At 49.4% G+C, this 11,578-nt stretch overlaps 1 protein-coding gene across 14 annotated transcripts in view; it reads right to left on the bottom strand.

The window, feature by feature from the left end:
* Positions 1-11,578, bottom strand: part of ZNF618 (zinc finger protein 618) — a 115,999-nt gene that overhangs the window by 85,762 nt on the left and 18,659 nt on the right. For all 14 annotated transcript variants that reach the window (XM_057379798.1, XM_057379805.1, XM_057379808.1 and 11 more), the window contains exons 2-3: positions 5,322-5,468; positions 2,348-2,391 (exon numbers count right to left, since the gene is read on the bottom strand). In XM_057379798.1, the coding sequence (XP_057235781.1) occupies positions 2,348-2,391; positions 5,322-5,468 (191 nt within the window). The remainder of the gene's footprint in view (positions 1-2,347; positions 2,392-5,321; positions 5,469-11,578) is intronic.

Below are 11,578 nucleotides of genomic sequence, written 5' to 3'. Positions count from 1 at the left end.
CTCCAGGGTGAGATGGACACTCCAGGGTGAGATGGACCCAAAGGTGAGATGGACAGTCCAGGGTGAGATGGACACCCCAAAGGTCAGCTCCCACACGGAGCATATGCACTCATCCACCTGCTCTGGGAAACCCTCCCATGAGAGCTGAGAAACTGAACTAAAGCTGGAGTGAAGAACCCRGGGAAGGAAGTGGTGCCTGGCTCTTCTCCCCTTGCTCCTCAGCCTGTGTTTTATTTCCAAGATCTCCTTCAGGCTGATYCCCAGTGTCCTGTGGCCAGTGCTCAAATRGGCCACCCMCAAGTGACACAGAGAAGCTTTCCTYTGTGACAGACACCCAATGCTCCCCTTTGCCCAGCTCAGGGGAACACCTCAGAGGGTGTTCAATGCCAGGGAGTGCCAACTGGACAAAAACTGTCAGAAATGAGAATATTTCACCCTGAAATGCCATTGGCAGAGCTGGTTTGCCAGGCAGGAACTGGCCACCACAGTGGACTGTGCACAGTCAGCAGCAGAAGGCAGTGAGAGCACCAGCACCACCAACCTGGAGACCCCAGGGGAGTGGGCTTTAACAGGGAAGGATGTGTTTGATCCAAGGAATGAAACCTCCACAGCACTTTCAGGGCCCTGGAGGGCAMGGGAGGGTGGTCCAGTGTTTGCGTAGTGGAGAGGTGGTGGCTCTGGGGAGACACAAATGGCAGCAGGAGGCCAGAAGTGCTGAGGGGATGCAGGTGCCCACTGGGGCTCACTGGAGTTCACTGGAGCTCACTGGGGCTCACTGGAGTTCATTGGGGATCACTGGGGCTCACTCGGACTCACTGGGGCTTGCTAAGGCTCATTGGGGCTCGCTGGGGCTCACTGGGGCTCCTGTTGCACTGCTTTGGGCAGGGAGTGCCTGGGCACAACCCTGTGTCCCCCCAGGCCCAGCCCCATGGCCCAGGGGAGCTGCCTCGGGCAGGAGAGGTGCCCAAGCCCCCAAGAGTGACCGGCAGAGCTGCTCTCAGTGCCCAGGGGTGATACCCGTGCAGGTCACACCCAGTGCAGGCAGTGGCTCCTGCCACCCCATCCCTGTGCCATGGCAGTGAGCAGGGGTGCCCACCCTGCTGTGCCCCTGCTGAGGGCAGGGTGGGTGRTGCTGGTGGAGGTGATGCCAGGATCAGGCTCACCCCYCACCCCACACATGGAGCCAGGCTGGCTCTGGTTTGTGCTGTCCCTTGCCCACTATCCCCTGGGCTGACCACGGACCCAACGCCTCGAGTGCTTGGTGCTCCCATCCCACCCCGTCATGGCACCTCTCTGKTTTTCTCACCTTCTCCAGCTCCTGTGGATGTTCCTGTGCTCAGTTGCAGCCCATTCCCCTCCCTGGTGCATCCTCAGTGCTGCTCCTGCTCCCAGTCTGCCATCCCCATCTCCATTTCCACCTGTTCTSACCACAGAACCTTTCAAACCCAGCAGCTCCTTTTGCCCCTTGGCTCAGGGATGGCAGCCAGCCAGGAAYGGGCTGTGGGGACACTGGGACCAGGTAAATCCTACTGCCCCCAAAAAACGCTGTGCTCCTGGCTCCTGACACCGCCCCACAGGAAACCCAACAAGAAGGGATTTGTGCCAAGCCAAGGAAGGAAAGTGCCCCTTCTTCCATGTTGTCACAGCTCTGGACTAGCTCCACCATGTAAGGGATGAAAAGAAGTGCCATCTCAGTGCATCCCAGCAAGGTGAGACATCCCACAGCAGCAGCAGGAGCTGCAGAGGCCCCAGCCCAGGGCAGAGACACCTCAGCAGGTCCCTGGGAGCAGCAGAGACATCCCTTGGTGGGACCAGAGGGTGCTGGGGGGGTGGGAGACCCCTGTCCTCTCCTCCTGGGTGGGAGCAGTGGGGTCTGCACCCAAATGCACGGCCCAAGGTCTCCATCCAAGAGCTCATGATGGGRACATTCAGCTGGAACACCCCACACCCCACACAAAACCCTTTCAGCCCCTGAGGCCAGCACAAGCCCTCCTACATCCACCTTTCCAGCCAAACCCAAAAATGGCTCCAGGGACATTGGGCCCTGACAGCCCCCACTCATCCCTGCTGTGCAGCACCCCTGGCCACCCTTCCCAGAATGGAGAGCCCATCCCAGCAGAGCTGCACCCACCCCAATCCCATCAGAACGGAGAGCCCATCCCAGCAGAGCTGCACCCAACCCAATCCCACCAGAATGGAGAGCCCATCCCAGCAGAGCTGCACCCAACCCAATCCCACCAGAATGGAGAGCCCATCCCAGCAGAGCTGCACCCACCCCAATCCCACCACAATGGAGAGCCCATCCCAGCAGAGCTGCACCCACCCTGTGCAGAAATCCAGCCCCTACCTGCTGGAAGAGCTCCTCTTCCCGGTGCTGTTGCTCTCTTCGGCCTAAGGCACAAAAAARACACAAGAAAAGGCTGGTTAGGTAAAGGAAGACTCTGCAGCCCCTTCCCGCTCCCAGTGCCCCCAAACACAGGGGCTTTTCCACCCACACACCCCATGCTCAGCTCTGGGGTACCCATGGGGCTGCAGTGGGGTCAGGACTGGAGACCCAGAGYCCATGGAGGCTCTGCCCCAGCCCAGCCTCTCGGGGTGCTCTCCTCCACCCAAAGATCCCTCGGATGCAGAACCACGCCAGGGCTGATGGGGAACCCAGCAGAAAGGGCCAAATCCCCAGCCTGGCCCCATATTAGCCCCATGCCCTAATTAGCCCCTACAGGCCAGCGAGGGCCCGGGYGCTCCTCTCGCCTCCTTCCCCCGCTCGCTGATGAGAGCCTTCCTTGGAAAGACAATATTATTCCAAWCCCAGAAATTTTATTTCTGAATTTGTGCAAATACAAGTTAAAAGATATTAGCTGCATTTCACATTTTGTGCAAATGGCAGAAACAGGCAATTCATGTGCAGCAGGATGGGGGCCAGCCAACGATTTCGATAAAATAAACCCTTTTTTAATTTAAATGCTAATGCACTGAATTAAAATTTAATAACTGAGGAAATTGAAAAGCCGAGCAGGAATATTGGAAATAAATCCAAGCAGAAACAGCTGAAATTAAAAATTCTAGAGAGTGGGAGGATAGCAGCTAAGCTGTCTTATATGATTACACTTTTTTTATATTTTTTTTTTTTCAGAATGAAGGGGGGAAGGAAAAAAATCCTATCTTTGGCTGGCTGTAGGGCAGTAAATCGAGAGTGCTGTGATTTATTGCTCAATTTTCCTGAGGGAAAAAGGCTTTCTTTCATGCTGAAATATTTCATAAATTTCAAGCCAGCATAAATTCTTAATTTAAAAGTTATGAAGGTCACATTTAGTGCACTGGTGCAATTCTGAAATCTTAAAGGAATAGCAATGAAAAAAAAATTGCAATTTGATTTTTTTTTTTAATTCTTCATGTAAAATTTTCTTCAAAGGGATTCTCCAAGTTACACAAAGCAGAAACACAACCTGGCTTCTTGAGGGATATGAAATACAGTGGAAATGAAGAGATAAAAATCTAATTCAATTACAAAAAGGTGGTTTTTTTTATTATGATGATGATTATTATTATTGTGAGCCACTTGAGGAATTTCTGTTAAAAAAATTTCTTCCCTCCATTGCCTGGGAAAAGCCAGAAGGGAGGAGCTGACAATGTAATTGCTTCTGTTAGATCTCCAATCTTTTGTGAGCACTGATATGTTCATTTGTTATACAGCTGTTCAGCTACAGAAAGGATGTCAGAGCACCCATAATTCAAAGCAATCAATCAAAAATTAATGATTTGTCATGCTTACACAATGGAAAAAAAAAAAGGAAAAAAAAAGCTTTATGGGTTCCTGCAACTGGTAGATTGCTCAAACCTTCGGGGCATTTTCTAGAAGATTAGATCTGTGTGTTCAAAAAAAATGGGGRAAAAGGCCAGGAAAAAGGAGACTTAATAGAGAGGCAGGGCAGAAACCTTGTGAGGTGCTGGGGGTCGGTGAGGCCCAAAATCCCCCAGAGATGGGAACCTTACAAATCCTGTCTGTTCAAAGAGTTCTGTGCCCAACCCAACCTCACACAACCCATGAGCCACGTCTGTGATCACAGGAGCCTTGTGCAGGCTCCTGCCATGGGAATTCCATGGAAAACTGCCCAAAGAATCATACAACCATGGAACGTCCCCAGCTGGAGGGATATTMTGACCCACAGGGATCATGGAATYCACAGGACACCCARCAATCCCACCCTGWSCATCCCTGGCAGCGCTGTCCAAACGCTCCTGGAGCTCTGGCAGCCTCGGGGCCGGGACCATTCCCTGGGGAGCCTGGGCCTTGCCTGCTCCAAGGGCTACCTAAATATTCCCCAAAATGAAAATATTCCTGTTTGGGAAGTTTGGTGCCAACTCCAAGTTTGGGAAATTTGAGATTGCAAAGTTATTCCTCCTCCATGGTTCACACCTGAGGCAGCCCCATGAGCAGCCCTGCCATGTCCCCAGGCCATCTGGGATTCACCACCTCACCCAGCACAGCCATCCTGTCACCCATCCCATCTTCCTTTCCAGATCTCCATTCAGATTTGGGGTTGAGCAAATGCATTACTGGAAATAAGTGATGTGGGGACTGCAGCCCCCATGAGCCCCAGCATCCCCCAGCCACTGCACAGCCCCGCTGGGGGCCAATTCCTAATTTTATTATTTACTTTTATTTCTGCCTACCTGCCCCTGTCTGCCCTGCCTGATTTCCCCTTTTTGTCTATTTATTATTATTATTACTATTGTTATTATTGTATTTCCACTAGTACCACCACTGCTATTATTTTTAATGCCTTTTTTTTTGGTTTTGACCCCTTTCCTAGGTGATTCATGGACTCTGCTCCCTCAGGACAMAGAACCATGCAAACCACATGAACTGCACAAAGGGCACAGCAAAGAAGGTTCAATGGTGTGACCCCATCAGTGCTGGGGAGTTTTCTTAGTTTCGAAGAAAAAATGAGGTAAAAAAGGAGCTGTGCCAGGTCAGAGCTCTCATCTCAATGGTTTCACACAGCCCAGGTGCTCTTGGAAAGGATGCATCAGATGGACCCAGCAAGCCAAGCCTGAACGAGGTCAGATCCAGCTGCCTGCASGGGTTCTGGATGCTGAAACAGCCCATCCATAGAATGCCAGAGTGGTTTGGGTTGGAAGGGASCTTGMAGCTCATCCAGTGCCACMMCTGTATGGGCAGGGACATCRTCCCCCATCCAGCCTGGCTTTGGGGAGCCCTCATGGCTTTGAGGAATCCCAGCCTCCACTCAATTCTGACCCTCTGCGTGATGTTATCCCAACACARCCTTTGATTTTAACCAGACCAGCACCACACTTACACTTGCACTTTGGGATGGTCTCCTGGTAAAATGGGCCATGGATCCATCCCARTTCCAGGATGAGGACTGGATTCTGCAAACTCCTCCTCTCCTCTTACCAACCCTTTTGCTGCCCAAGACAGAGCTTTTGTCAAGATTTGGGGTGGCCTGTTTAAGATGTGAAAACAAATCAGAGCAAAGTGTCAGTGATCAATTAGGAAGGGCATGGAAATATTGCTTGAGTTTTCTATTCTAAAATTTGGTTTTGTAGTCAAGACTTAAGTTCTCCATGGATGTGGGAAAAGGCATCCTTACCAAAGGCATCCTTACACTGCTCCCGTTTCCAAAAATGCATTAAACTGCCAGATTTTGTAGGAACAGCTCAGTTTAACACTTGTGCAGTGCTCAGCACCGCCTCTCAGGCCAGGTATTAATCACAGCAACACACGCTGCTTTGGGTGGAAGGGACCTTAAAGCCCATCCAGTGCCACCCCTGCCATGGCAGGGACACCTCCCACYRTCCCAGGCTGCTCCCAGCCCCAATGTCCAGCCTGGCCTTGGGCACTGCCAGGGATCCAGGGGCAGMCACAGCTTCTCTGGGCACCCTGTGCCAGGGCCTGCCCACCCTCCCAGGGAACAATTCCTTCCCAATATCCCATCCATCCCTGCCCTCTGGCACTGGGAAGCCATTCCCTGTGTCCTGTCCCTCCATCCCTTGTCCCCAGTCCCTCTCCAGTTCTCCTGGAGCCCCTTTAGGCCCTGSAAGGGGCTCTGAGCTCTCCCTGGAGCCTTCTCCTCTCCAGGTGAACATTCCCAGCTCTCCTAGCCCATTCATTCAAAAATAACACYAAAAAAACCCCATTGCATTTAAATTCTAGAAAGTGGCATTTCAGGACTAAAATATCATGAGGAAGTCAAAAAGGTGAAAGGCTGGAAATCACCACTTAACCAGAAGGTGCCAAAATGTGTCAGGGCAGCTTCCAACAAAGCAACATCTTTGGGGAAGGGGGAACAGAAATCTCCTGCACTCCCATTTACTCAAGTAATTGATTTTGGTGATTTCCTAATTTCGAACTGAAAAAGGAGAGGAGCAGAATTTGCATCTGCTGACGAGCGGCGAGGCCGGATGTGGGGTGCCAGAACAGGCTGGAGAACGTAACACAATCTGCCCCATAAAACCATTTACAATCCAAAATATGATTCCCTAAAGTTGCTTTTCTCCATATTGTGGGTGCATTTAGGGTAATTTTGTTTAACTAACGCCAATAAATATCCTTTAAATGAAAATGCATGCAAGCAGAATGTGGTTTCGGGCCATATGCTCCTCAACTGGAGTTGTAAGCAAAAAGTAAATCATGTGATAAGTAAGAAATGTATCAGTCAACATCTCCTAACAGGGTAACGTGTCAAAAAATAGCAGTCCAAGCAGATGTATAACTGACCTGAGAAATCCATGTTTATTGAGAGGGCTACACTCCACGGGGAAAAAACCCCAACATTTTAACAGTTACAGCAAAACAAAAAACTAACTAAAAGCAATAAAAATGTGAAATGAGATTTCAGATGACTTAAGCACGAGCTTTCTCACTGATCACTTAAATGATTAGAAACAATTATTCAAATGGCTTGGATTTGCATCCAYGGACATCACGCTTGGAGCAGCTCCCATGGATGGGATGGGGGTGCTGGAACCCCTCAAAGTAGTGCTACAGCCCTCCCTGGGARAAAAGRGGTTAAATTWATTWATTTATTTATTCATACACAGACACCTTCTATGATTTGCCTCCAAACTCCATCCCAAGGGAAAATGTCCCCAATTCTGCCTGGGGATCACAGAAGGAGCAGAACCCACTTGTCCCAGCTCCTCTCCCACAGCACTTTCCCTCTCCAGGGGTAAAAGGGCTGACTTGTTTGTTTACCTGAGAAAAAAAGGGAAAAAAAATCCCACTTCCACATCCTACTTCCCCCAAACGCCTTCCCAGAAACAGCAGAGAAATTTTTTGTCCAAACACAAACCACACGTTCAGTTTTGGAAGGAGCCAGCAGCACCCAGAATGGAGAATTTCACCCCAAATAATTAAAATTTATATAATTTATATAGTAATTAAAATTTATATAATTAAAAAGAGAGAAGCAACTGAAAACAGGTCTAACACAGGAATGTGCCATAAAAATAACTGCAGGCCTGCTACCTGAGCTGTCTGGGGTTATTAACTTCAGAACCACAGAAAATGCAGGAAGTGCCTTTTTTTTTTTTTTCTTTTTTTTTTTTTTTTTTTTTTAAACAAAGGGCAAGACACTGGCAGTTTCCTATTTAATTTTTATTATATAGGAGGGAAGAAAAGCAGAGCAGCTCCACATCGCACCACAACATCTGCAGAGCACAAGCACCTATAAAAGAGCCCATGCCCCKTTTGAATCTGGATTTTTGCTTCCTGCTGCCAACGCAGCAGATGCTGGGGAACCCCAAGCCCTGGATTTTGTGGGGTACTGCAGTCCCCTGTGTCACCCCCGTGCTGTCCTTGTCACTTCTCCAAGCTCAGCAACATCTCCTCAGGTTTATAAAGAGAAAGAAGCATCCTTGAGCCAATGATTCGGGCAGAGCTGTGCTCAGAGTCACAGAATCATGGAATCACYTGGGATGGAAAAGCCCTCTGAGATCCTCGAGTCCAACCACTGCCAAGGYCACCACCACCCCGTGTCCCTAAGTGCCACATCCACACAGGAGCATTTCCAGTGATGGTGACTGCACCACTGMCCTGGGCAGCCTGGGCCAATGCCTGATCACACTTTTCACGATGGCGTTTTTCCCTATATCCAACCTACACCTTCCCTGTTTCCTGTGGTTCCCAGAGCCAGGGCATTCCCTGCATGAAGGACAATGACCTGCAGTGCTTTAGGCTGCTGTGGCTCATCCCCTCATCCTTTGCCTTTGCCAGTCCATCAGAGCAGCCTCCAAAAGGGATGAATTTTCCACTTGGGAACAAGTCAGTTCCTGGGGCCGGAGGAATGCACTGCCTATTTCCTCAGCTGCAGCTTCCCCTCAAGAAACAACCAAAATAACAATTTTAAAAAAATATCTGCAAGGAAGAAATGGGAGCTCTCCCAGAGGCATCTGCCTGGTCCCACAGCTCAGCCCCACCCCATGAGTGAGGGTTTCCCAACCCTYAAAATCCATCATGGGGTCTGCAAACCTACCCCATCCTGGCCATGGGGCAACAGTCGGGGTGGGGATGCTGGTGGCAGCTTCAGTGCCAGAATTCCTTGGGAACATCCAGGGGAATCTTGGCCCTGTACTCGGCTGRGAAAAGCCAGCACCTGTTCCCTGTTCTAAGGGAAAGCCCGGCTGTAAACACCATCTGAGAGTCCTGAGCCCTCGGAGAGGAGCCCGGGGAGGGTTTGCTGTCTGAGGGCAGAGACTCCACTGCCAGAGCCAGGGGACATCGGAGACAGGAGGGTACCAAACACCCAGGGACCATCCCTGTGTCCAGTGAGCCCAGCTGGGCTCCAGTGCCACAGGAAGGTGGTCATTACTCCTGCCCATGCTCATCACTCAGGCCAAGCTTGAGGAAGAGGCACTTTAGTGCTGAGTTTTCCCAGGCAGGTTCACCGTTGGGAAGGCATTGAGATGACTGTGACCTACGGGGACATGGCTGTCCCCAGCAGCCCTGTGTTGGACAGACAGGATCCCAGTGCTGGATGCCTGGGACAGGGGGAGCCCATCATTCCCCATGTGCTGCCTCTGACACCTCATGCCTGGGGTGTGTGAGCAGCCCAGAACCCATGAGCTCCCTGAGCACCCATCTCACCCACAGCAGCACCTCCAGCACACGCAAATGAACAGCTGCTGGAGAAGGTTGGGGAACCTACACAGAATCAGAGCCGTTTCTGGATAGGAACACAGCATCTCTGCAGCCTGGCCAGGGCCCTGGCCACATCCCCTTTCTCCAGAGGACACACAGAGAAAGACCTGCAGGCAGGGAACCCCAGAGAGTGATGGCACTGCAGGATCAGTGCTCGGGCACAGGCACCCAGGACATTCACCCAAAATGTCCTTGCAGGAGATGCTCCAGGCCCTGTCCAGCTGTCATGGGTGAAGGCAGTGCTGTGCCCCAGTCCCCACCCAGAGGTGTGGAGTAACCCCTGATCCAGAGCCATCCCTGTGTTAATTATCACTGGGGATCACTAAAAGCTGCCAAGGCTCCTCTCCGCTCCCCTTCTCGCAGTTCCCCATCCTTGGGAAGCCACAAGATGCCCCCCCATTGCTAATTAGTAACAAACATTAATGACAAACGCAGTAATCAGCCCAACACAGAGGTCAACTGTGASTATGGAGTCCCTGTGGAGAAGGCAGGATGGGAATGAACCCCTCTGCTCTGGCTGCAACACTTCAGACTCAGCCCAGGGGCCCTCACTGTGCTGATTTCAATTCTCTTTGTATTGGCAGGAGAATTATTTTTCTTTCAACATTTTCTTCTTTTCTGTGGTTTTTTTTTTTTTTTTTTGATTTCAATTCTCTTTGTATTGGCAGGAGAATTATTTTTCTTTCAACATTTTCTTCTTTTCTGTGGTTTTTTTTGTTGTTTTTTTTTTCTTTATCTTGCAATCTGGGTTCCCTTAGGCTTCTCCCTAGATTCTGTTCTGGGACAGAGAAAGTTGCATTATGGAGATTAAAACTATAGAGGCAAACAATACTATTAAAAATTGCAATTAAAGTCTAGAAATTATTCTCATTCAGTTTCACCAGATTTACTTCTTGTCTATTGTTTATTATCTTCCCTTCAACCTTCATTTATCACCTTGGGTGTGCTGCCTGCAACCACCTCACTTCCAAGCCACCTCTGTAACCCAGAATTAAAAGTTCTTCTGCAGGGTTTTAAACAGAAAAGGTCGAATTTCTGCTGGAAAAGGCACACATGGGGCAGACACTTAGGGGAAAACACCAAAATCAGCGAGGCAGGGAACAATCCCAGCACGATGGSCCATCCCCTGCTCCCACACTCCACATAGTCCTAGACAGGGCTGTGAGCAGTTGCCTCTGAGTCAAGGGAATATTCATATGAGTAATTTTATGAACTTGCTGAAAGTACTGGTGGAATTTGTGCTTTGAATTTCAATTTTTCTCCCCTGGCAACCCAGGGAGACTCGAGCAGAACACGCCAGCAGAAGTAACCAAAGAAAGGGAACATTRAATAAATTTTAACCTAAAACTACAAATGTTCAAACCAGTAGTAAAAAGCTTCAACTTCGCATACTTTTGTTTTTCCCTGAAACAGTCATGAAATTAAAATTATGAATAAATCAATGCAGCAAATTGGTCTGGATTTAAAGAGTTACTCCTTGATTATAAGCACATGAAAAGTAATCAAAATATTTTTTCCATCTCCTGTTGCTCAGTGCTCTCCTTACTCTGTTCTTTATGAGAAAAATAATCAAATTGAGAGTGAAGAGGAGAAAAGGCATTACTGATTACTCTGAACTCTCATATTATAAAAGCTGGAAAATAAGAGTGACCGGGCAAAACAACAGAATTATGTGCATCAAGCAGTTGTTTACAGATGGTATGAGTTTCCCAGCAAAAGAAACAGCTGGAAATATTTTTAAAGAATAAATGTATATGGAATGAAACCTTGGGGGGGAGGAAGGTATTGTTATTTTTCACTTGGGGGGGAAAAAAGGGGGTGAAGGAGCCATGCAATAGCATTGCAGAAACCCATCCATTTTCCAGGTTTCCAATTTCACAGGAAATTCAAAGGAAATCAATTTTATAAAAAATCCCATTACAGGCACTTTTCCAAGTTGATAAAACAAATATCTAACAAGCTACGAGTGCACAACGGGAAAAAAAAAATTAAAATAGGACTTATTTATCCAGGGAATCCCAGTCATGTTCAACACATTGAGTTCAGGAGCTCGGCACCTCCTGCCTGTGCCTTGGAACGTCCAATGGCTCCAGTGAGCAGCACCAACTGCCAGGAACCTTCAGAGATAAGCAATGAAAATTTAAACACTTGGAAAATACATCAGCTCCAGGCTGATGGCATGGGTGGGGAAGACCTGCAAGTTGGGTTTTGGACGAGCCACCTCCCAGGAGGAGGCTGGGGGCACTGGCACAGGCTCTCGTGTCCCAGGCTCATCCCAGCAACGTGGGCAGGGGGACATTCTCCTCTTTCCTTCCACCCTGTGAGACCCCACTGGGTGGAGCATGAGCAGCTCTGGGGTCACCACCTCAGGAAGGACCTGGAGCTGCTGGAACCAGTCCAGAGGAGGCCCCAGAG

Source organism: Malurus melanocephalus, unplaced genomic scaffold, assembly GCF_030028575.1.
Source record: "Malurus melanocephalus ecotype Western Australia unplaced genomic scaffold, MMel_1.1 scaffold_424, whole genome shotgun sequence".
NCBI lineage: Eukaryota > Metazoa > Chordata > Aves > Passeriformes > Maluridae > Malurus > Malurus melanocephalus.
Note: the sequence above shows the minus strand (reverse complement) of the source record. Positions and strands in the feature narration are given on the sequence as shown.